Below are 26,338 nucleotides of genomic sequence, written 5' to 3'. Positions count from 1 at the left end.
CATGCCCTGGCCTCATGTAGAATGAGCTGAGCTAGGCATTAGCACCACGCTTGTATGCCGAGGGGAGGCACTCCATTACATTCACCCAGTGACTAGAAAGGGTTGCACAGAAGTATTCGTAAGACGGGATTAATTCTGTCTAGGTAGATGAGGTCCAGAAAAGCTGAAGAAGAAACATTTTGAGCTGAACCTTGAGGAATGACATACCCAGTGGAGAGGTAGGAGACAAGCATTCCTGGAAGGTGAGTTGACCTGCAGAGCAGAGAGTGGGTATCTGAGGCATCTCCATCCACTGGAGTATGGCAGAGAGGGGCTGCATGAAGCAGACAAGGAAGATGCTCTGACGGGCTTATTATAAACTTTTACCCACCAGAGAGCAGTGGGAGCTTTTCAGTTCACACTTTACACAATCAGATCTTGGTTCTTTAGATTATCCCGATGGCCGTGTGGGGGAAGGGACGGAAGGAGTAGGAAGACACAATTGGTAACCGATGATTACAAGTCAGAGTTGGAAGGACCCTTGACAATCCCCAAGGGAACCTTGCAATTAGATTCCTGGGGGTCCTAATTATTAGACTCTCCCACAGCCCTACAGACACCATGCTCATGTTCCACATCAAAGCTACTTATTTGTGCTACCTGTCATCGCCTTTGCAGTGGGGTGAGGAATGCCCTTCTGTTATATTTCCTCAGATAATCTGATGTCATCAAGAGTCAAAGAAGAAACCAAGTCTTGGGAGGACGTGTACCCAAAGTGGTCCACAACCAACTGATAAAGAAACTTGATCAGAGGAAGAACAAATGATCAATTGCTATTTCTTTCCTTCTAGAGAGCACTTTTGAACCCAGAAGAAACAATTCTGCACAAACCAGGCTATGAAATGCAGAGGATAAATGCATCTTCCCTACATCGGGGGACTCTGAGAAATTTTGTTTGTCTTCAAAACTGGCATGAAAATACCCACCCACTCTAAATATAAGGTTTCCAGCTTCATTTCCCGAGTTTCACTTTAGAAATAAGTAGAAATGGGGTGCCTGAGTGGTGCAGTCAGTTAAGCATCCGTCTCTTCATCTCAGCTCAGGTCAAGATCTCACAGTTTGTGAGTTCAAGCCCCACACTGGGTTCTGCACTGATGGTGTGGGCCTGCTTGGGATTCTGTCTCTCCTTCTCTCTGACCCTCCCTTGTTTGTGCTCCCTCTCTCTCTCTATCTCTCTCTCTCAAATTAAATAAACTTTAAAAAAGGAAAGAAAGAAGTAGAAATGAAGGAAGATTACCTGCTCTTATTTCTACATACTCTTTCAGGAAATCTGAATATTTTGGTTGAAATGTAAAATAATCTGTAGTAGCTTGTCTTCTGTAATTTAAACAAACAAAAAATAAACTCTTAGGTCCCACCCGTCTTACAAAACATAATCTCTAGGAGGGGGGCCCAGGAGTCTGTATTTGAACTACCTCCCAGCTGATCTAACCTGTTGCTTCCCTGACTTCATGCGTCTGCATGACCTTTGCTAAACTCACACTGGTGTCTGGCTCTTGTTCACTCAAGTTGTTTTAGATTAATTAACTTTAAAATTTTAGTCATCCTAAACAATATCCATTAAGTCATGGTTCTAATGCACTGTTGCCTAAAAGTGCACATCAAAACTAGTTTAAAAATCCACTGTGGAGGTCACGATCTCGCGGTCCGGGAGTTCGAGCCCCGCGTCAGGCTCTGGGCTGATGGCTCGGAGCCTGGAGCCTGTTTCCGATTCTGTGTCTCCCTCTCTCTCTGCCCCTCCCCTGTTCATGCTCTGTCTCTCTCTGTCCCAAAAATAAATAAACATTGAAAAAAAATTTAAAAAAAAAAAAAAAATCCACTGTGGGCCAACCGAAGGCATCCCTGCACCACCTGCTACTGAACGCTGCAATGACACCCTAGCCCTGTTCTTCCAGGACTTCTCTTGCTGGGCCTGGGTGCCCTCACACAGCCCTGTGGAAAGCCCCTCACTGCCAGGATGTACCCCCCCTTCCCTCTGCTTCCCCTTGTTTTGTTACCCCAATCAAACTGGCTTTTTAATTTTTTTTAGTGTTTATTTACTTATTTTGAGAGAGAAAGAGAGAGAGAGAAGGGGAGTGGAGGGGCAGAGAGAGAAAGAGGGAGACAGAGAATCCCAAGCAGGCTCAGGGCTTGAACCCACAAACCGTGAGATCACATGTCCCGAGCCAAAACCAAGAGTCAGATGCTTAACCGACCGAGCCACCCAGGTGCCCCCAAACTTTTTAGATCTAATCTAAAAACAATGTCACTGGAGCACATTAATGCACGTTAGAATATAATTTGGAGGGGTACCTGGGTGGCTCAGTCAGTTAAGCGGCCAACTCTTGGTTTTGGCTCAGGTCATGATCTCATGGTTCGTGGGTTCTAACCCTGTGTCAGGCTCCGAGCTCACAGCATGGAGCCTGCTTGGGATCCTGTCTCCCTCTCTCTCTGCCTTTCCCCTGCTCTCTCTCTTTCAATATAAATAAATAAACATTTGAAAAATATATATATATAATTCAGTGATGGATAGCAGGTCTAATCCTTAATGTGCACAAGTGCTTTGTTTTCTACGAAAAGGACTCTTCTCCAACAGATGTGTTCCTAAAGCCCTTTTCACCTAGCATCTTGCCAGTTACCAGGCCATTTCTCCAGCATCAGTTCTTTCTACTCCCCCTTGTTCACTGCTGCAGCCATAATGTTGTTTTGTGTTTTGTGTGTGTGTGTGTGTGTGTGTTTTTTCTAGTCCTCAGAACATACCCTACTTTCTCTTAATACACAGGCTTCTTCCTGATTCAGGCCTTTGCATTTGGTAGACTCCCTGAAGAGGCTGCTGCCCACACATTCATTTGGTTTCGACTTAAATGTCACCTCTTACCCAGAGGTAGCTCGTAACCAACCGAGCAACACCATTCCCCACACCAGCCACTTCCTTCAGGTATCTGTCTAACGTTGGCTTTCAACCAGAGGTGGTATTGTAATTGTCACAACTCGTGGGGCCCAGCTGTCTCCTCCAGTGCATAGAGGACAGAGATGCTGCTAAATATCCTACAATGCACAGGACGGCCTCCACAATGAAGGGTTATCTGGCCCCGAATGTCACAACTGAGGAGCCTAGCTACCATTATGCTCTTTTTCCTCCGCAATAGAATTCGATGGTTTGGGGCATTCTTCCCTACTAAATTGGAGCTTCTCAGGAACTGGATTTCAGGGTTGTTCTCTGCTCTACCCCCAGTATTTAGAGGAGCACTAGGCACACTTGACTCTCAAACCTTGCCCTGCTTTCCCTTATCCTGGGAGCCCACAGCAAGCTGAACATGCCTGGCTCATGTTCAACAGATGAGCTTGAGAAAGCAACAAGTCATTTTCAAAATGAAAACAAAAATCTGTTTTATTAATGAGTGTACATACAAATTAAACTAGTCCCAAAGAGTCCCTCATACTTTCATGTACTCCCAGAATTATCTTCACGGCCATTAGTGAAAAATTGGTTCTGCTACTTCTTAAAGATGTGCAAAATTTCCCAAGTTTAGATATCTTACTTACACCAGTGTCCTAACATCACAAGACAGTTTGTAGAAAATGGAACCTCAATCATCTCAAAGGATTGAAAACAAATCAATACATTCTATAAGATGGATATATTCACAGAAAAGAGTTTAATATTAACTGAACACCTCCCTTTCCTCCCCACTCACCTGTTTGTCCTTTCAGTTATTGATAGTTTTTACTCCAGTATAAAATTAGCCCAATTACCCTATATCAGCTTTCCAAAAAGTAAATTATTCCCTCCAGCAAAGTACCATATAGCAAAATACATATGAATGCAACACCATTGAAATTATTTACTGAGCACTAAATCTACATCTGCTATTACTATAAAATCAACCAAAAAATAAAAACAAATTAAAAAAAACACTTTTTGCATTTCTGTAGTGTTTTCCGCTTTTCAAAGACCTGTCACAAGTAACATAGCATTGGAATTACCACTATACACTGACATAATTATAGGAATAATTATGCCTGATAGATTAAAAACTGTAGGCAGCAAGAAAGATTTGCCCTAATGGCATCCAGTGTTTCTGTTAAGAGTTAAGAATAGAACTCAGGTCCTAGTCCTGATTCTGTGTACCACCTTCTTTCCCACACATCCTCACATTCTGTTTCACAGAATGAGACTGGATATGGCCGTAGTCCTTGTGTTCAAGCAAGTTTTGGAAGTGCTGGATTAACAAAGTTAACCAGATTCCCACAACTTTAAATGTGCCATCATAAATCTGCAAGTAGGGTAGAGAGAGCAGAGCTGTTATAAATTCAAATTCCCAGTCACAAAGCAGGTGACAAATGTGTGTCTGTGCAGGAAAGTTGAGCACTAGGAGCTGAGAGGATGTAGCACCATTTAATGGGGCCCTGACTACCTAGGAATGCAGTCCAATGTTGCAAGGTCTTTCCAGAAAAGCTACAAATTCAGGCTTTCATCTGAATTCACCATGTTTATGCATGTTGTCTTGAATTTGAAAGAAAAACACTGTAGTTTAAAAACAAAAACAAAAAAATTTCTTAGGCCAGATCAGATCTTGGCCACACTTGGAAAACCCAAGATAGCATGTTTAACAATATTATTGGCCCATATAACTTTTATTCAGAGGTCCTGTTAACTTCCTAGAACCCTGCAGAAGAATGTCAAGCATGTTGCCCTCAGAAATGAACATCCTGCCTTCCTCAACTGCTATAGTGTATCTCTGAACCCCAAGCAGGAGTTGTTTCAGGGTTTACTCAGATTGAAATTAATACCCAACCTTGTTAACTGTTCATGTAGAAATGCCTGTGTTGACTAAAAAATCCTTACCTTTAGCCTTTGTTTAACTCTCTTGGAAAAGCCAAAAATTTCACTGAATTGTGAGAAAAAAAAAAAAAAGAATAGCATTGGAATTGCTTTGATATTAAAAAAAAAAAAAAAACCTTCATCCTTCCAAAACAATTTTAAAAATTGCAGTGGTTTAGTGACAATTTTGACTGAAACTTAGTAACACTCTCAAACAACATTATTATATTTGCAAAGTAACTTTTCTAAAGCAGAAAGCCTTTTAGCCTTCTCCCTTTTTTTTTTCTTCTATTTATTTATGCCCTGCCTCATTCTAAAAATTAGTTCAGAGAGCATGACAATTATCTACACAAATGCTTGGGACTATGGAACAGATGTAGCAGAAATAGCATGTAATAAATCAACTGATTTTCTTTCCTGGAGAATCTTCTTGGTTCACTCATTTACCCTAGTTTCTTCTAACTGCTAAAATACCCACCCTGGTTCTAAGGAAAGGCTTAATACCATGTATTTCCAGAGCCATGAGAAATTGGATTTACCCACAATGGCAATATCACATTCACTTCTATTTCCCTATGGGGGAAATAAAAGCCTGTGTACCCCTGTGATTTGAAAGCCTTGGGGAACCTAAGAAATGTAACATTTGGAGTTATTACAAGGTAAAACACAAGAGATAATTGTGAAATGATTCCAAGTGAAGACTTTAAGTCCCAAATTGGATTTGCTGACTTTAACTCCTACTCCACTCTTCTTGACAGCTTTGGTGACCAAGGTAGTAGTTCCTCTCCTGTCTCACCAGCGAGAATTCTTGATGGATATAGGGTTCATAGGGTCCAAAGAGAATACACAATTCTAAAGTGCTCACTTCGTGTTTGAGAGAAATCTCTGCAATGACCAGAAATACTGAACCAGTTGTAGTATAAAAAATTAGGACTACATGACCAATGAGGTTGACTGTACACAGATGAACCAAAGTCAGCCTACCCATCATAACTGACATATTGGAATATCATTTGAAATTGACAGAAAAATCATTCTAGAGCTTAAAAGAACTCTGACATGGTGATATCTTGTCACTGTCTTCTGCTGTCAAGGGTATAAATCCTTAGAGTGCCGCTGGGTCTTAATCCATGACGTAAAGATTGTCCTCGATAATGTAGATATTGTCTTCCGCTCGCACACCCACTTCAGATGCACTTTGCAAAGCTCCAGTCTGGGGGTCACTCAACGAAACCAAGCTACAGAAAGAATAACATGAGTAAAGGAAAAGCATACCACTTCTAAAGTATGGTGAGCACATTTGTTTACACGCAGGCAAGACTGGGTATTTGCCAGTCCCAGAGCCCCATTCACAGTCTATGAAATGAAAAGGAGATCCAGGGTTGTGAATATTAAGTTGAAGGAGAGTCTGTTTAAGAAGTATGTAGAAAACCTAAGTATTCTCCTTCAGGAGACTCATGTAATAGAATGCAAAAATTGAAAATCTAAGACTGGTATCGCACATCAAATTGAAGTCCTAAATCAAGCATATTCTCAAGGGTAGTAGCTAAGAAATGGTTTGGCTGCTGTTTTTCTGACTGTGGGTTGTACTTTTCCAGAGAGCGCTATTAAATCTATTTAGTGGTCTAAATCCTGCATTTAGGGTAAACACAGAATACAAAATATATCAGAATATATTGGACATAGTAAAAGAGTATTGCTTCATATAAACGTGTGCTAGATCATGGTGCAGAAATCTTACTGTGTTTTAATGATCCGAATTTGAAAGCCATGGGTTAGACAACTTTCATAACACATACACTCCTACAGTAAGTGTACAGAAAGTTCATGTTTGCAGTTTTGATACAGCTGCTGTTTCATAATTTGTAGAGAGTGCCTATTTTTATTACCTAAGCCTGCTGAGAAATGATAGGGAACATACTGAGGATTCATTCAGCTCTGAACTTTAAGTGACCACCCATACATTGTGAGAACAAGTGTCAATGACTTAAAATGAGTCAGTGTGATGAGAACTGTGAAAACCAAGAAAAAGAAAAAGAAGAAGAAAAGAAAAGAAAAAAAGTCATGAAGAAATGCTTGGGGTTTTGTTGTTTTAATTTTCTTATATTTTATAAGATTTTCTACAACCAGTATTTTCTATTATGATTAGGTGATAAAAAGTCAGCCCTTAGAAAAAAGTTAATAGTGAAAGAACAAAGATCAACTAATAGGATGTTGTGTTCCATGCTTTTCTGCCTATTAGGAGTGATTTCCTCTTCCATTCTTAGAAGCGCACAGTCAAAAACTTCTATAAGTATGGGTTTGGGATTCTAAAAGACCTAAGATTGAGCCTTTTACCTGCTGTGTGGTGTGACTTTGGATGTCACTTCACACTTCTAAACCTGTATTCTAGTTTGTAAGCTGAGAATAATAGTGCCTATCTCATGGGTAGATTTACCATGACAGGCATAACAGCAATTACAAAAGCCAATGTTTATGGAGCACTTACAATGTGTTGGGCATTGTTCAAGGTGCATTCTTTGGATTAGCTCATGCAATTAACTCAGACCTAAGAAAGGCTATGTGCAAACATCCAGTGAAGGAGAACTAGGAATAATGTATGGTGATCTAAGAGAAATGGATTTTAAATAAACACCTTGCTTAATGAAGCTCAAGCTCTATCAAACAAAGCAAGCTACTTGGATTTGGCTTCCTACTATTACAGCTATTCCAGTAGATGACCCCAAGTTTTGGATGCAGGTAAAGGGGATTTAAGTTTTAATTGGGCAGTAGGATAGATTTTCAAAAACTGTAAATGCCAATGTTTATGAGGCCAGATAACCCATGTAAATGAGCACACCTGGCTGGGAATGGAACAGCAGGAGAAGGCAGGACCTGTGTAGAGCTGGAGGTACCTGCCTCACCACAGTGCCTTTGCACTTCTTCAGCCTGGAGCTGTCTTTTTCCACATCTCTGCAGAGCTGTCATCTGTTCCTTCAGGGCTCACTCAACCCGTTACCTTTTTCCGTATCCCCAATGATATTTGTCTAGAAGCACTGCAAGGTCCCTGTTTATTTGCTGATGTGTTTCTGTCCGCTTTGTTCATCTCTTTGAAATATTAGACATTCAATAAACATCCAATAAACAAAGCACTGAATGAAATCAAAGAACAAATCAAATAACTTACTCAAACATTCTATCAAACATTTGTGATTTAGTTCTCTTTCTCTAAGAGGTAAGATTGGGGTGCTCCTTCTGTAGCAGTTCTGGCACAATTCCAGAGAAATGTAGAAAGTGAAAAATATCACTAGAAGTTGTGGATAACAACAGTGGTATTCATTAAACTAGATTTTTCAGGATGTAGGGTATAAAATGAAGAGTTTAGGGGAAAAAGAGGAGAAGGACAGAGACAATTTTTTCTTTACTTTTAGCAGAGTAGAAACACCAAAAGGTATTGACACACTTTCAAACTTACTTTAGTTGTTCCAGCTTGTTTCTTACGCATAAATATTCTAAATTGGGGAAGAGCCAAAGAGAAAATTACACACATTGGTCAAATAGTTTACAAGATCTTTTTTTCAAACAAGTATATTATTTCTGTTATTGCTTTACTATAAACAAAACGTGGACAGAGCTAGAGCCTGAAAAAATAAATTTAGAAGAAAGAATGTTTAAAAAAAAAAAAAAACAGACTTGGTGCTTTCCTAGATACTCAAGTAACTCCTTTTGAATCGATAAGACCCAAACAAACTTCTCATAAAAGTATTTCATTTTCATAATGGCTTAGTGTATTCACCCACATGCCCTGGCTTACTTTAATGCAATTATTAATAAATAAATTTCATTAAAAATAAATGACTGTGGCTCTTTCATAGAAGGAAGGCTACACACACACACACACACACACATACCCTGTACACAACAGCTGGATGACTGCCTTTTGAAATTCTTTCTTCTAGCCCTGAAATCAGTTTCCCTCCCAATGTTTCATTTGCCTTTCCTGTTAAATGGGTGTTGTAAAATTCAACAATATCATCACTCATGAGGACAAAAACTGATTCCTGGGGGGAATGGAAAAGGAGTGAACAAGTTGTATATATTACAATGGTTTGTTGCTTTCCAAACTCCAAGCCTGCCCCAAAAATTCTCATTTCTTAAGATTTAATTTCAACTTTGGAGAATTTAATTTGCATCTTTATAGGCCAATATTATTTTTTAAAGAACAGTTAAGAAAACAGACATTTAGGGGCATATGGGTGGCTCAGTGGGTTGAGTGTCTGACTCTTGATTTCAGCTCAGGTCATGATCCCAAGCTCATGGGATTGAGCCCTGTGAAGCCTGCACATGGGGCTCCGCACGGAGCATTGAGCCTGCTTAAGATTCTCTCTGTCTCCCTCTGTCCCTCTTCCCCCACTCACATCCTCTCTCTCTCTCCCTCTCTAAGAAAGAAAGAAAGAAAGAAAGAAAGAAAGAAATGAAGGAAGAAAGAAAGAAAGAAAGAAAGAAAGAAAGAAAGAAAAGAAAAGAAAAGAAAAAAGAAAAGAGAAGAAAAGAAGAGAAACGAAACGAAACAGAAATTTATGTCAAAATGTGAAATCACAATCACGCAGTGTGTGGAGCTACTCGAACTCAGGCAGTTTGGCTCTAGAACCCTTGCACTACATTCCCTTAGGCATAATTCTGAAATGACTTACTTTTGGTAATCACGACAACCAATACAGTGAGCAATACCACAGTAGTAATGCAGATTCCAATGTAGAGTCCCTTACTGGTGGTCATCCATGAATTTTGTGCCAGCGACACATGCTAAGGAGACATCAGTGGATCAGAAAAGCATCTTGTTAGAGTTACGAGTAGAAGACATTCCCTAAAATAATGTACTTGGACCCATTTTTCTTTTTCTTTTTCTTTTTTTAATATGAAATTTATTGTCAAATCGGTTTCCATACAACACCCAGTGCTCATCCCAACAGATGCCCTCCTCAATGCCCACCACCCACTTTCCCCTCCCTCCCACCCCCCATCAACCCTCAGTTTATTCTCAGTTTTTAAGAGTCTCTTATGCTTTGGCTCTCTCCCACTCTAATCACTCTTTTTTTTTTTTCCCTTCCCCTCCTCCATGGGTTTCTGTTAAGTTTCTCAGGATCCACATAAGACTGAAAACATATGGTATCTGTCTTTCTCTGTATGGCTTATTTCACTTAGCATAACACTCTCCAGTTCCATCCACGTTGCTACAAAGGGCCATATTTCGTTCTTTCTCATTGCCATGTAGTACTCCATTGTGTATATAAACCACAATTTCTTTATCCATCCATCAGTTGATGGACATTTAGGCTTTTTCCATAATTTGGCTATTGTTGAGAGTGCTGCTATAAACATTGGGGTACAAGTGGCCCTATGCATCAGTACTCCTGTATCCCTTGGGTAAATTCCTAGCAGTGCTATTGCTGGGTCATAGGCTAGATTTACTTTTAATTTTTTTTTGACCCATTTTCTTTATTGGCCCTTGGCTATTTCTGGCTCATGAGGGATAAGACCAAGTGATCTGAGGTTGTAACCATATGGTGAAATTCAAAGACCATTTAAAATTCAAAATGTATTTAGGGATGGCAGAAATGTTTTATACCTTGCATGGGGTGGTATTTACATAGGGGTATGCATTTGTCAAAACTCAAACTGTATGTTTCAAAGGGGTGTACTTTATTATATGTACATTATGCATATTTTTAAAAACCAATAAACTATTTCCATAAATATATCCTCCATGATATTAAAAAAGAAAAAGCAATTTTTGTTCGTGTATAAGTTGGCTTGGTGATGTTATCTGCATATGCTCGGTGACTGAATTTGGCCCTTGATTACAGTCTTTATTTTTATTTTTTTAGCTATAACTCAAGAGTCTGTGAAAGTCTACCTAAATGGACTTGAAAGTAGGTGCTCACAGACATGGCCCTCATTAACAACCAACATGAAGTGCTGTGCAATTGGGTAGAGAAGCAGAAATTTGTTTAAACACCCTAGTGCGTGTTTGTAAAGGATCACCACCTCCTGGAATAAGCCCGAAATATGCCAGGCATTGTGCTCAGCAACTTTTTATAGCTTAGCTCAAATCCTAAAGAGATCCCAGAGGGTAAGTATTTTAACAGAAAAGAAGATAAGAGAGAAGGATCAAGTGTCTTCTTGTGTAAAAGTTTAATGTCTGGAGTCAGGATCCCAGCTCTTCGACTTCATTGCTGTGTGGCCCTGAATAAGTTATTTAGCCTCTCTGAGCCTCTGTGTCTGTGTCTGTCAACTACAGATTAAGTAGGGTTCTTGGGAAAGGTACTTTTAGGTACTTTCTGATAAATACTATGAGGAAGATAGGAAAAGATACTTAGTGTTTGAGCCATCCTTACTTAAAGGCGAAATGGCCAGTGTCTGGGAGGGAAGAGCTGTGTTATTAGCTTTCCAACGGGGAGTAAAGTAGTTAGATGTAAATGGGGCTGCAGGAGGCAGGCTTTGCTTTCATTTTCAAAAATATTACATAAAAACTGCATGTTCATTTTAGAATGTGCGGCGAAGCATGAAAAAAGAAAACTGAAACCAACCATAATCCTAACATCCAAAAACAACCACTATTACCATTTTTCATTATCTGCTCTTCTAGAATTTTATCCTCTTAGTGTTTTTCTTGACAGAAACAATTACTATATTCAATATATGCTACTACATTTCCACATGTGTGCATGCTGTTTTAACAGTTGTTTTTTTCACTTAACAATAAACAGTCACTGTCTTCCCATGTCAGCAAATGCACTGCAGTGACTACATTCTTAATGGCAATATGTGGTCATGCTTAACTGACTAAGTAATTAATCCCTTATTGTTGAACACTTAAGTTGTTTATACTATTTTCATGACTATAAATAGCAGCAATGAACATCTTTTCTCATACATCTTCATGCATTTGTTCAATTTCTCCTACAATAGAGTCCAGGAAGCTGGCCCACTGGGTCAAAATACATGCTGCATGTTTTCAAGATACCTGAGATACCTCTTAACATCCTCAGAGTCAAGACACAAAAAGCCCATGGTTTCACTACTGCCTGTTGTGACTTGCTTCTAAATCGCTTCCATTTGCTGCTAAACATACCTGTCCTACAGATAACTGAGGTCGAGAACAATATCACCATTCAGAATGTTTTATTTACTTTTTTTTCTAATCCAGCATAGGCCTGGCTATATACCAATAGAAGAATCATTCACATAGTTGCAGTTCTGACATTTAGCATGTATATACAAATTCAACCCACATCCATCAGGTCAATCAGTACCCATGCTACATAAGTGGTTAAAAATGTTAATATCACTCCTATGTAATGGTCTCATTGTCACTGACGTATACAACATAAAGCCATTTGACCCCACACTAAATAATCCCACCGTGCCTGAGCTTGAGTTTTTCTTACCATGGCCTGTGTTGTCATTTCTCAGTACTTGGGACCAGAAGGACTATTCTCATACCTCAAACTCTTTTTGTTTGCTGTTTCTGAGAGTTATTTACACATACTAAAAGAAAACTTATTTCTCTCAGAGGAACCAAAAGAAAAGGTCCTATTGATAAATTTGTCTAACTTGTTTACAAAGATGAGACTTTGACAAGCATCAGGAGTATTTAGGGCCCCTTAGAGTTTTCCCAAGCTCACTGTGGAAAAGTGTAAGAAAATCACAAATGTGTATAAGATATTAATACCTTAAAAATTCATCATATGGGGAGGTTTATATATGAAAAACTCAATAGTGGCCTCAATATTTCTATAAAGAATGGCAATTGGGTTTGAAAAGAATATGAAGGAGGATACGCTTAAGCAAGCACACTTTCACGGATATATTTTTGTCTGGGGTGGCCTCCACTCCATTGATTCAAAGCATGTTATTTCCCTAATGATAATTAAAGTCTTCCTTGGTCTATTATGTTAAGTCACTCTCCTTAAATTAGACCATTCTTTCTTCTTAATGTTTGGCCAGGAGAAAGTCTGTGGTGGGCGTTTGTATGTATATGTATGCGTACACAGAATGTAATATCATTTAGCAGGCAAATTCTAACAAACTGGTCCACCACCCGTATGAACTTTCCAAATTAATTAAAGTATCCCTATTTAAGAGTCAAATTCTTTTCTTCCTTTTTTTAAAAATTTCAACCAGAAAGAGTCAATCTGTGGGCCAACCTTACAGAAATAATCTCTAAATGCAACTTGCTTCCAGGGGGGCACACAAGTGAAACTGGCTAATGAAGTAGGAAGAAATATGCTTACAGTTTGATTGCTATGCCAAAGGCCATCTGAAGACTGTGTCACAGTGCCATTCCCATCTGCTCAACAAGAAAGAAAATTAATTATAATTACAAAAAATATTGAATTTTCACTGCAGACACTAAATATATTCACGTTGCCTTCTGGTAGTGAATGAAAAGTTGAATAATAATATGGCCAAATGCTGCAGACATTGCAAAAGTCATACCAAGTTACTAACATGTATTAATTTATCGTGGAAGATTGTGTGCCTTAACCATTTTGTCATGGACCCTTCAAAAATGGACACTTTTTGTCTTCTTTATGGAAAAAAAAATGCATGTATACACAAAGGTTCACCTACAGTTTTAGGGGAATCACAGAGGCCAATTCTTGGAAGCAAGTTAAGAATGCCACTTAATGGTAGGAAATCAATATTTTTTATGCCAGCTAAGAACTGGCATAAAGGCCATGAGTACCCAAAGGCCATATGCACATCCAAAGATCAGAACCACTCTATTCTGAATGGACATTACATTGGTTTTATTCAGAATGTGAGTAAAACATACTAAGATACCTAAAACAAGGGGCATATAACTCCTACATTATATGCCAATGTGCCCATACTTTGATCCAGAAGTATTTTATAAAAAATCTGTTATATCAGCTATAAAACTAATGTATCTTATACTACCTGAAATCCTATATAAAAGGATTTTATTTATATTATTCCCTAAAGTTCTGAGCATTCAAATCTTAATAGAGTTTTGAAATATCTATTTTGTAATATAGATAGAACTACAAGCTATAGCAGCACCCATCTCATAAAGTTGCTAAATTAGATGATGCATGTAAAGGACTTAACACCATATTAGATAAATATTAGCTGTGATGAATTAAATATGTTACAATAGAAGGAGCAGTGGGGAGAGAGTCACTGTGCAGTATGCTTTCCAAACATCATGTCTTTCGATCATCATTAACATCCAGTGAGGAATGCAACATCTTGCCCATAGGTCTGAAGCTAATAACTGGCCGTTGAATTGGAAGCTGTCTCTAAAGGAGAATTATAGGGCCTCCCTAATCTAGCAATGGCAATAAATAAGGCCTGCCTTAAAAGAATTAAGTGAGATAATATACAACAGTTTCCTGGCACATATATCCATCTAAGGTGGGTGGTGGGCCATATGAGCACCAAAATCCTTCCAAACCTAACATTCTTTGCTTCTGTGAGACTTCGGCCCACTGCAGGCTGACTCGGGCACAATGAGGATTTGGCTCGAGAACCTCAGGTACACTGCCAACATGGCAACAATCACATGACTCATAGGGGACACAGCAGCTCTGATGTCTGTTTCACTCTGGAAAGCTCTACCTGGACCAGGTTGTAGTGACATGATTTTTAGAAAATGATTTCCTACTCCTATGTTCTTCCTACTCAACCACTAAAGGCGTGGGGTGGCGCCACTCCTACTGCTGCCACCTTGTGTTTCTATATATTTTCACTTTGTTTTTGCGCCCGGAAACAGTTCACACTAAGGATTCCACTTTCAAAACCAAATGTCACCATTATCTAATCCCAGTTGAATAGGTCCTTCTGTAAATCTCACTGTAGCTCCATTTTAAATTAACCAGCTTCCAGGAATTATTGGCAAAAGGTAAGCCAAAAGGAGGGGGGGAGGGGGGGCAGGGAGGCAGCTACGGATTATTAACTCCTAAGCACAATGAGTCATACACATAAGGGAGGAGTCTTGCAAGGCTTGACCTTGTTTGGATTCAGCACATACACAAGCACACATAAGCCAGTTCTGCATTACAAAGGGGTTCAGCGTGTGGCACTCTCCAGAATTACCACCATGGGTAACAGAATTAACTGGGGAAAATGAAAGGATTCAAATCACCTTTCTCTACCACAGGGAAGACAGGAGAATCTTACATTTCAAAAAAGCAGAGATTGTATGAGACCTGCCCAGGATAGGGACAGTAGGGAAAAATTGGGGAAGTAAACAGACAGTCTCAGCAGGATATGACTCTTGGTGCTGGTGCTGATGTCCTCAGCTAATCTCAAAGTGTCCATTTACAAGCTCCACAGGGCGACAGGGGAGCTTCCTAGATACACTTAGGGTCTGGGTCTTAGATAAAGCAGAAACGTGGTTGACCAGTTTGGTTTGGATACCAGGGAGCTGGATTTAATTGTTTTAAGGCTCTGGCCCAAGGGAGCAAGCCCACTAATAAGTTTGGAGTCAAGACTGATTGATTTGATTAAGACAAAGAGTGATATGCATGTCAATGCTTCCCAACTCACACAAGCCACCTCTGCCAGTCAGGTATAGGGATTCTGGACATTCTAAGTAAGAGTCAGAGTTGCTATTATATCTATTACTTACCACTTTTTAACTATGTCTGAGGTTCTTCACCAGCATTCTACAAGAGAATTGGTATTCCATCCAGTTCACAAACGATAAAAATAGATTCTAAGTAGGTAAGACATTTGTTCAAACCACATAGCTGATTAGAGTGGCCAGCATCAGCATTCAGGTCAGGTCTCTCTTACTCCGAAATATATGCTTTTAACGATGTGCCAGTGATTATCAAAATTTGGATACTCTCAGGTGTTCAGGAAAAAAATGAAGCTACCTTTTGGGCAAGAGTACAATGGTGAACTGGTGGGCTGTGGTGTCCTTGTCTCCTGTGGTGCTGTAGGCTGGGTTTCTGCTGCCTGCACTGGAGAAGATGAAGTAGCTATTGGAATGAAAAGAATAGAACTATGCTCCATCTGTAGAGGAAAATTCCCACCCCCAACAAAAATGAAAAACACAACTAAAATCAGGAATCACGATCAACTTCCCACAGCACCTTCACGCAGCCTTTCCCTGAAGCAGCCAGTCCCTGAAGGCATGCCTCTCACCCACTCACTTCCAGTCCTTTCAACCCCCTCTTAGAAATTTAATCACAGATGGCACCACTATCTAGGCATACCATTATCATGAACAAACCTGATCTAGATAATCATCTGGATAGTTCATCAATATATAGGGTTATTCCACACTTGTTCTACTCCTAGGATCCCCCTAAATGTCCAAAGTCTACAACAGCACCTTATGTAGGACATCCAATTAGCTTTTATTCATACAAATGACATTTCACTTTCATGGGAACAGGGCGTGGGGGTTTGTGCTTATTTGCCCTTTCCCCTTCACAACAACGCCATCTAGATTTCCTGACCTTATTCAAGTTCCCAGTATCCATCCACATATCAGCACAGAATACATACTCAAAATATTTAATTCTTTGAGGTCTCTTCAAGGTGACAATATTGTCCAATGTCTGAACCTTGATGATGATTAACAACTCTAAAAGCAACATTCTTGGTAGACCTTGACCCGGCTCCTTCTGCGGTTGCATTGTGGTCACTCCTTTCTTAAGACTGATTTCCTGTTATCTGACTCATCTTATGTTTCACACCAAAAGTTTCACTAAGAGTTTTCTTAGTGATAGGTTTCCCTTTCCTTTCTAAAATCAATCCTTTCTTTTCTATCAGATATTTCACCTTATATGCAGCATTGATCACTTCCCTCTTTGTGCATTTTATTAAATATTTTAAATATTTTATTTTTATATACCTTCCTCTTAGAGAACCACAAATTTTGGAGCAAGTTATTAGTGCTGGCTGGACAAGAATTCCCAAACCTGGGCTTTTCTTGCCTTTCGTTGGTCTTTCTGTTTTCCCTTCCCCACAGTGATCTCCACATTTCAACTTTACCCTTTCTCATGTTCTGAACTATCTTCCTGCCTCTCTCTAATGTTCAAATCTAAAATAGCATGTAGCTCTGTTGAAGAACTAAGAACAGGACAATATAAGAAAGTTGGGTGATCAGAATCTTTATTCAACTTGGATCTGTGCAAAAGACCTCTTGGGCTTAACTTTTTTTCCAGGTTTCTGTCTTAGCAGGCATCTTTCTCCCCCCACCCCCACCTCCATTTCTACAACCTTACAGCCAACCATTCCATGAATTTTTTAGGCAAGTTGTATATACAAGAAGCATTGAGCACAGGAAGAGAGTGGATGTAAAGATAAATATCCCCATGTTGGATCTGCTCCAATGTGCACCTCCTTCCTGTTCAACTCAACTCAAACTCTTAAGAAAAGCATCAAGGCAAGGATAAGGCTCAATTAATACTATCCCTGAGGAGGTCACGTGGACATATGAACCAACACTTTTCTTCTCAATCTTTGCTTTAAACATGCATGTTCACCAAACCAAGTCCACTAATTCATCCACATTTGCAGGCACAAACTAAATATTATGAAGCTAAATCAATATTGAGAAAGTCAACAGATTCTCTAGTATGTTCAGCTGCTTCAAACAGAGCTGTTTTTCTTACAAACTTTTATGGCTTTAAAATCCCAGTTTTAACCTAAAGCCCTCTCTTCCAAATTCAGCTTACAGCCCAATCCTTCAGATCCCTCCTGATTAAATATACATATGGTTCAATAGGAGTCAAGGGAAATCAATATGTTCCATCAGGTTTTTCTGGCTAAGAGGTTGTGACATCTCTGTTACTCCTCAGATTCCAGTGCTACCCCAAGGGGTCAAAGAGTTTTGGAGGCTCTAAGAATCTCCACTGAAAGTTATCTTTTTAATCCTAGAGATAGAAGGTTTGAACCTAAACTTGTACTCAGAATGGCAAGCTATTTCTCTACCTTTAAATCAAATTATTCTTCATTTGTATTAAATCTAAACTCTTATTTATCAGAAGTTTGAAGTGTTAACCTTGTGGCCTGAATGAGGAAAAAAAAGTGTAAGTTCTAAATCCCTGAAGTCTTTAAATCCAATGTTTACTTTTTCATCGGTATAAATAGTATCTTTTGCCATTTCCATGCTACATAAATAAATTAAAAGATGCTGGAAGCAAAACTGTGTGAGTAGATTGAATGCCTAGAGAAGACAGGGTAATCGTATAAAGGATTTTTCAGTGAGGGATGTCAGATCAGGACAAATTCATCCAAACATAAACTCAATACTCATGGTAGAAGGAACAATCCAGTAGTTAAAAGCACAAACCCAAAATTCAAATTAATGGAGAATGAATCCTGATTCAAGTACTTTCTATCCATATAACTTTCTGCAATGAACTGAGACTCTGCCTAAGTTCTCACAACTATTAAATGGGATTGAATCACACCTACAGTGCAGAGAGATTGTCGTAAGTATTATATTAAACAATATAATACTTGTAAAGCAGTTAGCATGGTTCCTATCACTTAGAAAACACAGTAAATGTTAACTTTACTGAAATCTTATCCTCAAGTGGAGGTCCAGCTTCAGAATGTACTAAATGATCTCTATTCAGAGCTCCTTGTAAGGACAGAATCTCATTAACCTGGCCCCTGTTCCCTGGCATTCCCTATTTTTTCCTTACAAACCTGTGCTCAACTGGGCCAAATCCACTCCACCCTCAATAGTTGTCTAAGATCAAAGGTCTGGCTTTGGGTGGTGGGGGGTTGAGGGGGGAGGCGGGGGGTGGTGGCCGGGTGGGTGCTAATAATGAATGCATTGGATAATCTGACCAAAAGCTATGAGTCTCCTTTCTCTAAAATGATTACATGTTAAAAGGTGCATACAATTTGGGACAGGTATTCACAGACCCTGTGAAGCCCATGTTTGGAACCCAGGTAAGAACACTCAGCCTAGATTGTACTTTTGCTTTAACATAATGCCCTGGATGGTCTACATCCTCTCATTAGAAGACCTCAGGGCTCAAGGAACATATTTGTTTACCTGGCTTGAGGTTCTGCGTGGGTGCTGGCATTGAAGAAGTAGAGGTAAAGGCCCTAGGTGATGTTGGAACACTGGTGACCACAGCTGGAGTTAAAAATCAATATGAAAGCAAGGATTAGTCAAGCAGCAGGAAACAAGAGCCTTGGGTTGGGCCCATGTACCAATGCAACCAATGAGAAACTGTCCCCAGGCAGAATTAGGCACCAATTTTCCCTGAACTCAGAGTTCTTGTCATTGGTCAACTAGAATCTATGACACAGGAGGGCTTGAAGACATACTTGTGAAAAGGAAACAGCTGCATTAAAAGATATATATTTGGGGAGGTTCCGAGGTGAAAAATGACACCTGGGATTTGCACTGAAGCACTTTGAGACCAGTCATGCATATCAGATTTATGTATCTTCATAAACACCTGTGAGTTAAGGAAAATGTCTAGAGCCTGGAGCTGTCTTCATCATCTCAGTGGTGAACGACTAAGACTTCAACAGGATTTCCCAGGCCCAGAATGCTTACCAAATAAATAGCATTCAGTTCCATCAGTCCTGAGGGTACCGTGTCAAAAGAGGGACGTGCAACCTAAATGAGGGCTAACTCACATCCATTAGTGTATTAGCTAGATAAATCACACAGATGATTTATATATTTGGTTAGAAGGTAAACTAGATGTTTTACGGTTCCTTTCTACCTAAGAGATAATAACAATAGCTAATAACATAGACTCTTTCTGGAGTCAGAAGTGGGATAGGATTCCAAACCACTTAATGAAGGTCACAGAAGTACCCAGAGAGAACTGAAACCGGAATTAAGCCCCAACAAGGACTGAATGAAGAATGTAAACTTTTGATCTCACTAGGCACCCTTTTTCTCCACGAGAAGTTCCCTTCAATTTCAACTTGACTAACTGCAAAGGAAAACCCATTTCACTTATATAGGGGACAATTGGTTTGAAAACTCTTCTGAAAGATCTAACTTAATTTAGAATCTGAAGAGGAAAAACTTTTTTCAACAAATATTTGTGAGTGTCTATTAAATGCGAATCATTAGTCTAAAGTAGAGGTCAGCAAACTTTCTGGGAAGGGTCAGATAGTAAATGCCTCAGTCTTTGGACACCCTATAGTCCCAGGCACAGTTGCTCAACTCTGTCAGTGAAAGGCAGCCATAGACAATATATATATATCAAATGTGTATGGCTGTTCTAATAAAAATTTATAAAACAATGACCCTGTTTTGTTATCTGATCTAGTTCTGGAACTATAGTTTACTGACCCTGATCTAAGGTGTAGTCAGAGGCTTCCGAAAAGAATACAGTCCAGTCCCCTCCTTCCAGCTAAAACCAAGTATGCTGAGTATGCAAAAAATCTAAGCAAAGGAGAATAAGGGAAACAATAAAGAGGAGGTAACCTGATGGAATTGTCTAATGAACTTGACTTCAGTGGTAAATATTTTTCCCAGGCAGAATCTAGGAAACTATAACTATAGATGCTGGTGTGGGAAAAAAAGCCCTAACAGAAGCTTGAAGAGTAAGCTCAGCCTATGAAAAATGTAAGACAACTTTAGCAAAGAGTTAATTATTGGAGGCAGAGTCACTTTGGCTCAGTTATGAACCTTCTTCCCACTTGACAGAGCATTGCCCTTGTAAATGCCCACCTATTAAAGAATTTTGAAGCACTTTATCAGCTTCAAACCATACAACCAAACCATAAAAAATTCAACCAAACCATAAAAAATTTCACAAATACAAAAAAGTTACAATCATCATCTCTTCTGGACATGCTGCTTCCTCACTTCTGTCTAGAGCACACTACAGTCACCAGCATTCTTGGACTTCCCTAAATTGCTTCCCAGATGTAGTTTCCCCAGAGTCAGCTATTTTCTCCATCAGAATTGACCTTATCCCACTTGCCTTCACAAAAGGAACAGGCCAAGTCCAAAAGTTGGTAGATTGCAAGACCAAGTTCCTCTTAATTTAAGACAGATAGAGAGAGAGAGAGTTTATTAAGGCCACAGGTATTGGGTTCTATTGTCAATATAAGAGTTTAGTGGAAGGAACTTCATTAGGAAAGAACACCAGAAACCAGGGAATCCTAAGGAATCCACTCTGTTCATCCAGTGGTAAAGAAAATGAGGATGTTCACATCAAGACAGATTTTTGGATTTCATGAAATTCTTTTTTTTTCTTATTTTTTTAACCTTTATTTATGTTTAACAGACAGAGCATGAGCATGAGCAGGGGAGGGGCAGAGAGAGAGGGAGACACAGAAACTGAAGCAGGCTCTAGGGTCCAAGCTGTCAGCACAGAGCCCAACGCGGGGCTCGAACTCACAAACTATGAGATCACGACCTGAGCTGAAGCCGGACACTTAACCAAATGAGTCACCCAGGGGCCCCTGGATTTCATGAAATTCTTAAAAGCAACTGGTGTATCGTTATTGGAATATAAGTGCTTTCATATTGCAATAAGGTCATTTTTGTTTTTAAAGAAGCAGTTTTGCAATATGATGTGAAATATGCTACAAAAATTCCCAGGCAGGGCTGAAGGAAGGAACTATATATTCCTTAATAACAAGATATGCAACAAGATTGAGTTGACAATTGTTATAGTTGGGTGCTACAATTATGATAAGACCTTATACCATATTACCTACTTTATATGTTTGAAATGCTCCGAAATAGTTTTAAAAATGCTAAGAACATTTAAAAATTCCTCTAAAACATAATCTCAGAGAACAAGGGCAGTTCTTTAAGTTGAATAAATTCAGCTTAATAAAAATGTTTACTATATTTCACAGTGGAACAGTGAATGCTTTTTCATGAACCAACTAGCATTTTTGAAGCACTGCTTTAGGGAACAGTTTGCTGACTGGGAAGATCCTCTAGCTTACCATCTTGAATCAAGATTGGTCTAAGACTTCGTTTTATACAAATAAAAGTCATTCTATTTTCCAACAGTTGCTGAAAAACAAGACTGTAGGAACCTCCTCTTGCGCTCTTAAAGGAGAAAAACACTACCAAAGAGTCAACATCTCAGCCAACCCACATGAAGCGATCAAAGGAAGAAGGAAAACAAGCTCACCTGGCTTTATCTCTAATGACAGGGTGAGTTTCATGTCATTGAACCACCCGCTGTGTTCAACACGACAACAGTATAGGCCACTGTCAGTCTGAGCCACGTTCTCTATGGTCAAAGACACATTCCCTTCTAAAAGGTTTCCTTTTAGCTTATAACGTGGGTGCTTCCGAAAAGTGACGTGGGATCCATTAGTCCAGATGATTACATCTGAGCACTGGGACACAGGACATGCCCCTCTGCCCCAGCACATGGTGGTGACTCCCTTAGCTGTCGAGTAAGCGCAGGACAGCGTGGCAGGAAGACCTACCACTCCATTCACTTGTTTGTGAGACACTACAGCATCTGTAAGTAAAGAGAAAGAAGAGTATAAGGCCTCAATATTTCGGTTTTATATTTATTTTCACTGTTTTCTTTTCAATGTAGTTTATTTCATTTGCAATCATATGGATTTGTATCTTCAATTAAAAAAAATTCATTGTAAGCATTTTTATGTTAACATACTCCTTTTTTATGTTAACATATTCTTGGGGCGCCTGGGTGGCTCAGGCAGTTAAGTGTCTGACTTCGGATCAGGTCAGGATCTCAGTTTGTGGGTTTGTGAGTTCAAGCCCCCTGCATCGGGCTCTGTGCTGACAGCTCAGAGCCTGGAGCCTGCTTTGGATTCTGTGTCTCCCTCTGTCTCTGACCCTCCCCTGTTCATGCTCTGTCTCTCTCTGTCTCAAAAATAAACATTAAAAAAAATTTTTTTTATGTTAACATTTTCTTAAAAGCATTATTTATATGATATTTGTAGATAAGATATAATTAAAGCTTTTTTTCTGTATTAAGGATTATTTTCTAACAGGACAGATGTCAAAGAGAGAAATTACCAGGAATACTTTCACTCTCTTGATGAACAAATTTCTTTCCAAAAGGTTCAAACCAAATGACACTCCAGTAATACATGAGTATGTATTTCATCCTGTGTTTGACATACATGTGGCTTTTCCACTTCCCCAGATTCATTTGCTGTCTCAATTGAAATATGTTTGAAAAATGCTACTGCATTTAAAGTTTTAATTTTTATTGCAGCTTTTTAAACTTCTATTGCAAGTGATGTCCCCTCACAGCACCTCTCTTATAAGAAAAGCAGAGCTTGGGGCACCTACCTACCTCAGTGGGTTAAGTGTCTGACTCTTGATTTCGGGTCAGGTCATTATCTCACAGTTTGTGAGTTTCAGCCCCGTGTCAGGCTCTGCTCTGATAGCGTGGAGCCTGCTTGGGATTCTCTCTCTCCCTCTCTCTCTGCCCCTGCTCCCTCCCCCCACTCTCTCTATCTCAAAATAAATAAACGCTAAAAAAAAATAAATAAAAGCAGAACTAATGTTTTGTTTAAAGTATTATTGACTGGGGTGCCTGGGTGGCTCAGTCAGTTACGCGTCTGACTCTTGATTTCTGCTCGGGTCATGATCTCAAAGTTTGTGAGTTTGAGCCCCACATGGGGTTCCACACAGCATGGAGTCTGCTTGGGATTTTCTCTCTATCCCTCTTTCTCCACCCCTCCTCCATGATCTCTCTCTCTCTCTCTCTGAAAATAAATAAATAAAAATTTTAAAAAAATTTAGGAAATGGGTTTCTAATACTTCTAGGAGGAGCTGAGGTTTATCATGGGCTTTAAGATCAGTCTAAAAAAATCCAATAGGGACCCCTTCTCATATGTTGTTAGCAGCCCCACAACTGAGCGAGGCCCACTTCCCCTGTGAAAACAGACAGTTGGAAAACACTCAACCAAGTACTAAATTATGACACTTAAAAAACAAAAACAAGAAGTCTCTCCTGGGGCAGTGGCATAAAAGCCCTATCGTGCCAAATTCAGACAAGGTGGCCATGAAAAGAAATCTGAAATTCACCAACCAATCACATTTACAATTTTGGCTATGACTTTGGGAAATGCTCTGGGAATAAAATGTTCATGGTTATATAAAATAAGAAAAAGGCACTGAATTCTTAGAATATTTAGTTTTGCCTAGTATCATTTTTAGATTATAAATATAATACATGCTAATTATAAAAATCAAGTTATATAAGTTATAATAAATGAACTTTCCTTCATAATCTGACTTCTGGAGATTATTGTTTTTAAAATGTATGCATTATGTCTATTCCTAACTTTGCTATCTCATGGAGTGTTTTGAAATAAAATATTTTTTATATTTTTTATTTTTTTATTTTTTATTTTTTAAAAATGTTTATTTATTTCATTTTGAGAGAGAGTGCACATGCGTGCATGCAGAGAGATGGAGAAAGAGAATCCCAAGCAGACTCTGGGAATCTGACATGGTGCTCAATCCCACGAACCCTGAGATCATGACCTGTGCCGAAATCAAGAGTCGGCCACTCAACCCACTGAGCCACCAGAGCGCCCCTATACATTGAGTTGACATTCAGTTATATCACTAAATTCTCTTATCACTTATAAACATGCTTATTCCAATTCTGATTTAAAAGGAATACTCTATTTCATGACTAAGTATAATCATGTCCTCAAACCCTATAAAGCATTTTATTTATTTATTTGTTTATTTTATTTATTTATTTTTAACTTTTGAAGGATGCTTTTATTCTGTTGTGTTTTTTTTAATATAATTTATTTTTAGGTTGGTTAACATACAGTGTATATAGTGTCCTCTTGATTTGGGGGGGTAGATTCCCGTGATTCATCACTTACATACAACACCCAGTGCTCATCCCAACACGTGCCCTCCTCAGTGCCCATCACCCATTTTCTCCTGTCCTCTACTCCCCCCATCAACCCTCAGTTTGTTCTCTGTATTTAAGAGTCTTTTAAAAGAAATAGTTGCACAGCATTTTTAAAAAATCAAATGACACAGGATGGTTCAATAGAGGACTGGTTCTCTTTCCATCTAATCCCAGCTTCTTCTCCCCATCCCCTCCTGCTCATGGCAACACTGTTACTATATCCTACATACACTTGAGTAGTCCATGCTGACACTGCTGTCCACTCATCCCTTTTATTGTTTAAACACAAATGACAAGATATGATACACAGTTCTGCATTGGGTCTGGCTCACTCACCCATGGATTTTGTAAGTCATAGCATTTAAGCAATTTCTTTTGTGTAAGATTTAGCCTGGTTCTTTGGCCACTAACTGACCCATTACCTTTCACCAAAGCCCAAGCACATCCATCTTCCTACACCACACTCATACGTCTCCTACGTGTCCCAATCTTCAAGGGCTTCCAGACCCCGGCCCACCTGTTCGCTTACCTGTCAGAAGTAGTATGGGGCTGAAGATGGCTACCCAAGGCTGCATGATGGTATTGGCCTGAAGGAAAGAGAAAGCAGACTGGTAGGTGTGCCCCTCACCAGATGGTCTCGGAACAAGTCTTAATTCTCAGACTGCAACTTCTCCTTTCACCCTGACTGGGTGGATCACATGAGCCTGCCCCGTCAGTGAGGAGAGACCATGCACAACAGCTTCACATATCAGTTATCTCTAGTGTGACCATCCTGCACCTTCCAATAGACAGGCAAAGCTGTCCTCAGGTCAGCCCCTTGTTTCCCAGATCCTTCCCCACAGAGTCCAAACTGACTCCTGATGCTGACACAGGGGATACAGGGGCAAACAGAAAGGAAACCAGAGTCAGCCTCAGTGAGGGGACCATCACAACCAAGACTGGTCTTCACTTACCCTTGGCCTAGGAGATGAGTCAACTGGCCCTTTAATGAGTGCAGAGAACTCCCTGCTCTGTGGCTACAATGATCAGTCCCCAGCCTTAGTTATACTGTCAAGTTTACCAGTGGCAAGAATTAATCAAAAATGTAAATCACCGTGCCTGACCATGTTACAGGAAGCAATGACTCAGACCACATCTCACTGAGTGATGTCAGGAAGTATTTCAGGAAGTAGATTCTGGACCAGACTTGGGTTTAGATCCCAGCTCTGTCACTTGCAAAGCTGGGTGTCTCCATGAGTTACTGAGCTCTTCCAAGCCTTGACTTCCTCATTTGTAACATAGCACTAAAAGTACTTGCTGTGTCTCCCTCAAAGAATTATTAGCAAAAGCGATATGGGAGACCTTTGAAAATGAAGTGTAAATATGCATTAATGCTAACCAAGGTTTTCAGAAAACTTACTGTGTGGCGGGCTCTATGCCAAACACACACATCCACTTAGTCCTCAAAGACCTCCTTCGGCAGGTCCTGCTATTAACCTCATTTCATAGAAGAGGAAACTGAGGCTTGTAGATGTTAAGTGAGCCAAGGTTCCAGACAAGCTCTTCCGACTTTTGCACTTAATCATTAAGCCATACAAGTATGTGTCAGCCTGCCTAGTACTTCATTAACTGTCCTCTGATCTAAAGATTCAGTAACTTCCTCCCAGGAGGG

The 26,338-nt window shown here is 39.6% G+C and overlaps 1 protein-coding gene across 3 annotated transcripts; it reads right to left on the bottom strand.

Moving 5' to 3' along the window:
• Window positions 1–3,382: 3,382 nt before the first annotated feature.
• HAVCR1 (hepatitis A virus cellular receptor 1) lies at window positions 3,383–25,512 on the bottom strand. 3 transcript variants are annotated; one of them, XM_043597431.1, is made up of 8 exons: window positions 25,217–25,453; window positions 21,952–22,290; window positions 18,879–18,962; window positions 15,733–15,819; window positions 13,120–13,175; window positions 9,517–9,628; window positions 8,298–8,334; window positions 3,383–6,081 (listed from the first exon to the last, which is right to left on the bottom strand). In XM_043597431.1, exons 1-8 carry the CDS (start codon window positions 25,260–25,262, stop codon window positions 5,967–5,969), a joined length of 876 nt encoding a protein of 291 aa, XP_043453366.1. In that variant the 5' UTR covers window positions 25,263–25,453; the 3' UTR covers window positions 3,383–5,966. The 3 variants fall into 3 exon arrangements, with proteins under 3 accessions (XP_043453366.1, XP_043453359.1, XP_043453375.1); XM_043597424.1 differs by having other exon boundaries at window positions 15,733–15,837; window positions 25,217–25,447; XM_043597440.1 differs by lacking the exon at window positions 18,879–18,962 and having other exon boundaries at window positions 15,733–15,837; window positions 25,217–25,512.
• Window positions 25,513–26,338: the final 826 nt, after the last annotated feature.

Source organism: Prionailurus bengalensis, chromosome A1 (assembly GCF_016509475.1).
Source record: "Prionailurus bengalensis isolate Pbe53 chromosome A1, Fcat_Pben_1.1_paternal_pri, whole genome shotgun sequence".
NCBI lineage: Eukaryota > Metazoa > Chordata > Mammalia > Carnivora > Felidae > Prionailurus > Prionailurus bengalensis.
Note: the sequence above shows the minus strand (reverse complement) of the source record. Positions and strands in the feature narration are given on the sequence as shown.

Bases quoted from the DNA above. Each gene is read 5' to 3' on its own strand.
- HAVCR1 (XM_043597424.1), bottom strand. From the start codon at position 25,262: ATGCAGCCTTGGGTAGCCATCTTCAGCCCCATACTACTTCTGACAG. The intron at 22,291-25,216 runs GTAAGCGAACAG...CTTTACTTACAG, and splicing joins CCCCATACTACTTCTGACAG to ATGCTGTAGTGTCTCACAAA. The intron at 13,176-15,732 runs GTAGCTTCATTT...CTTGTTGAGCAG, and splicing joins ATTGTACTCTTGCCCAAAAG to ATGGGAATGGCACTGTGACA.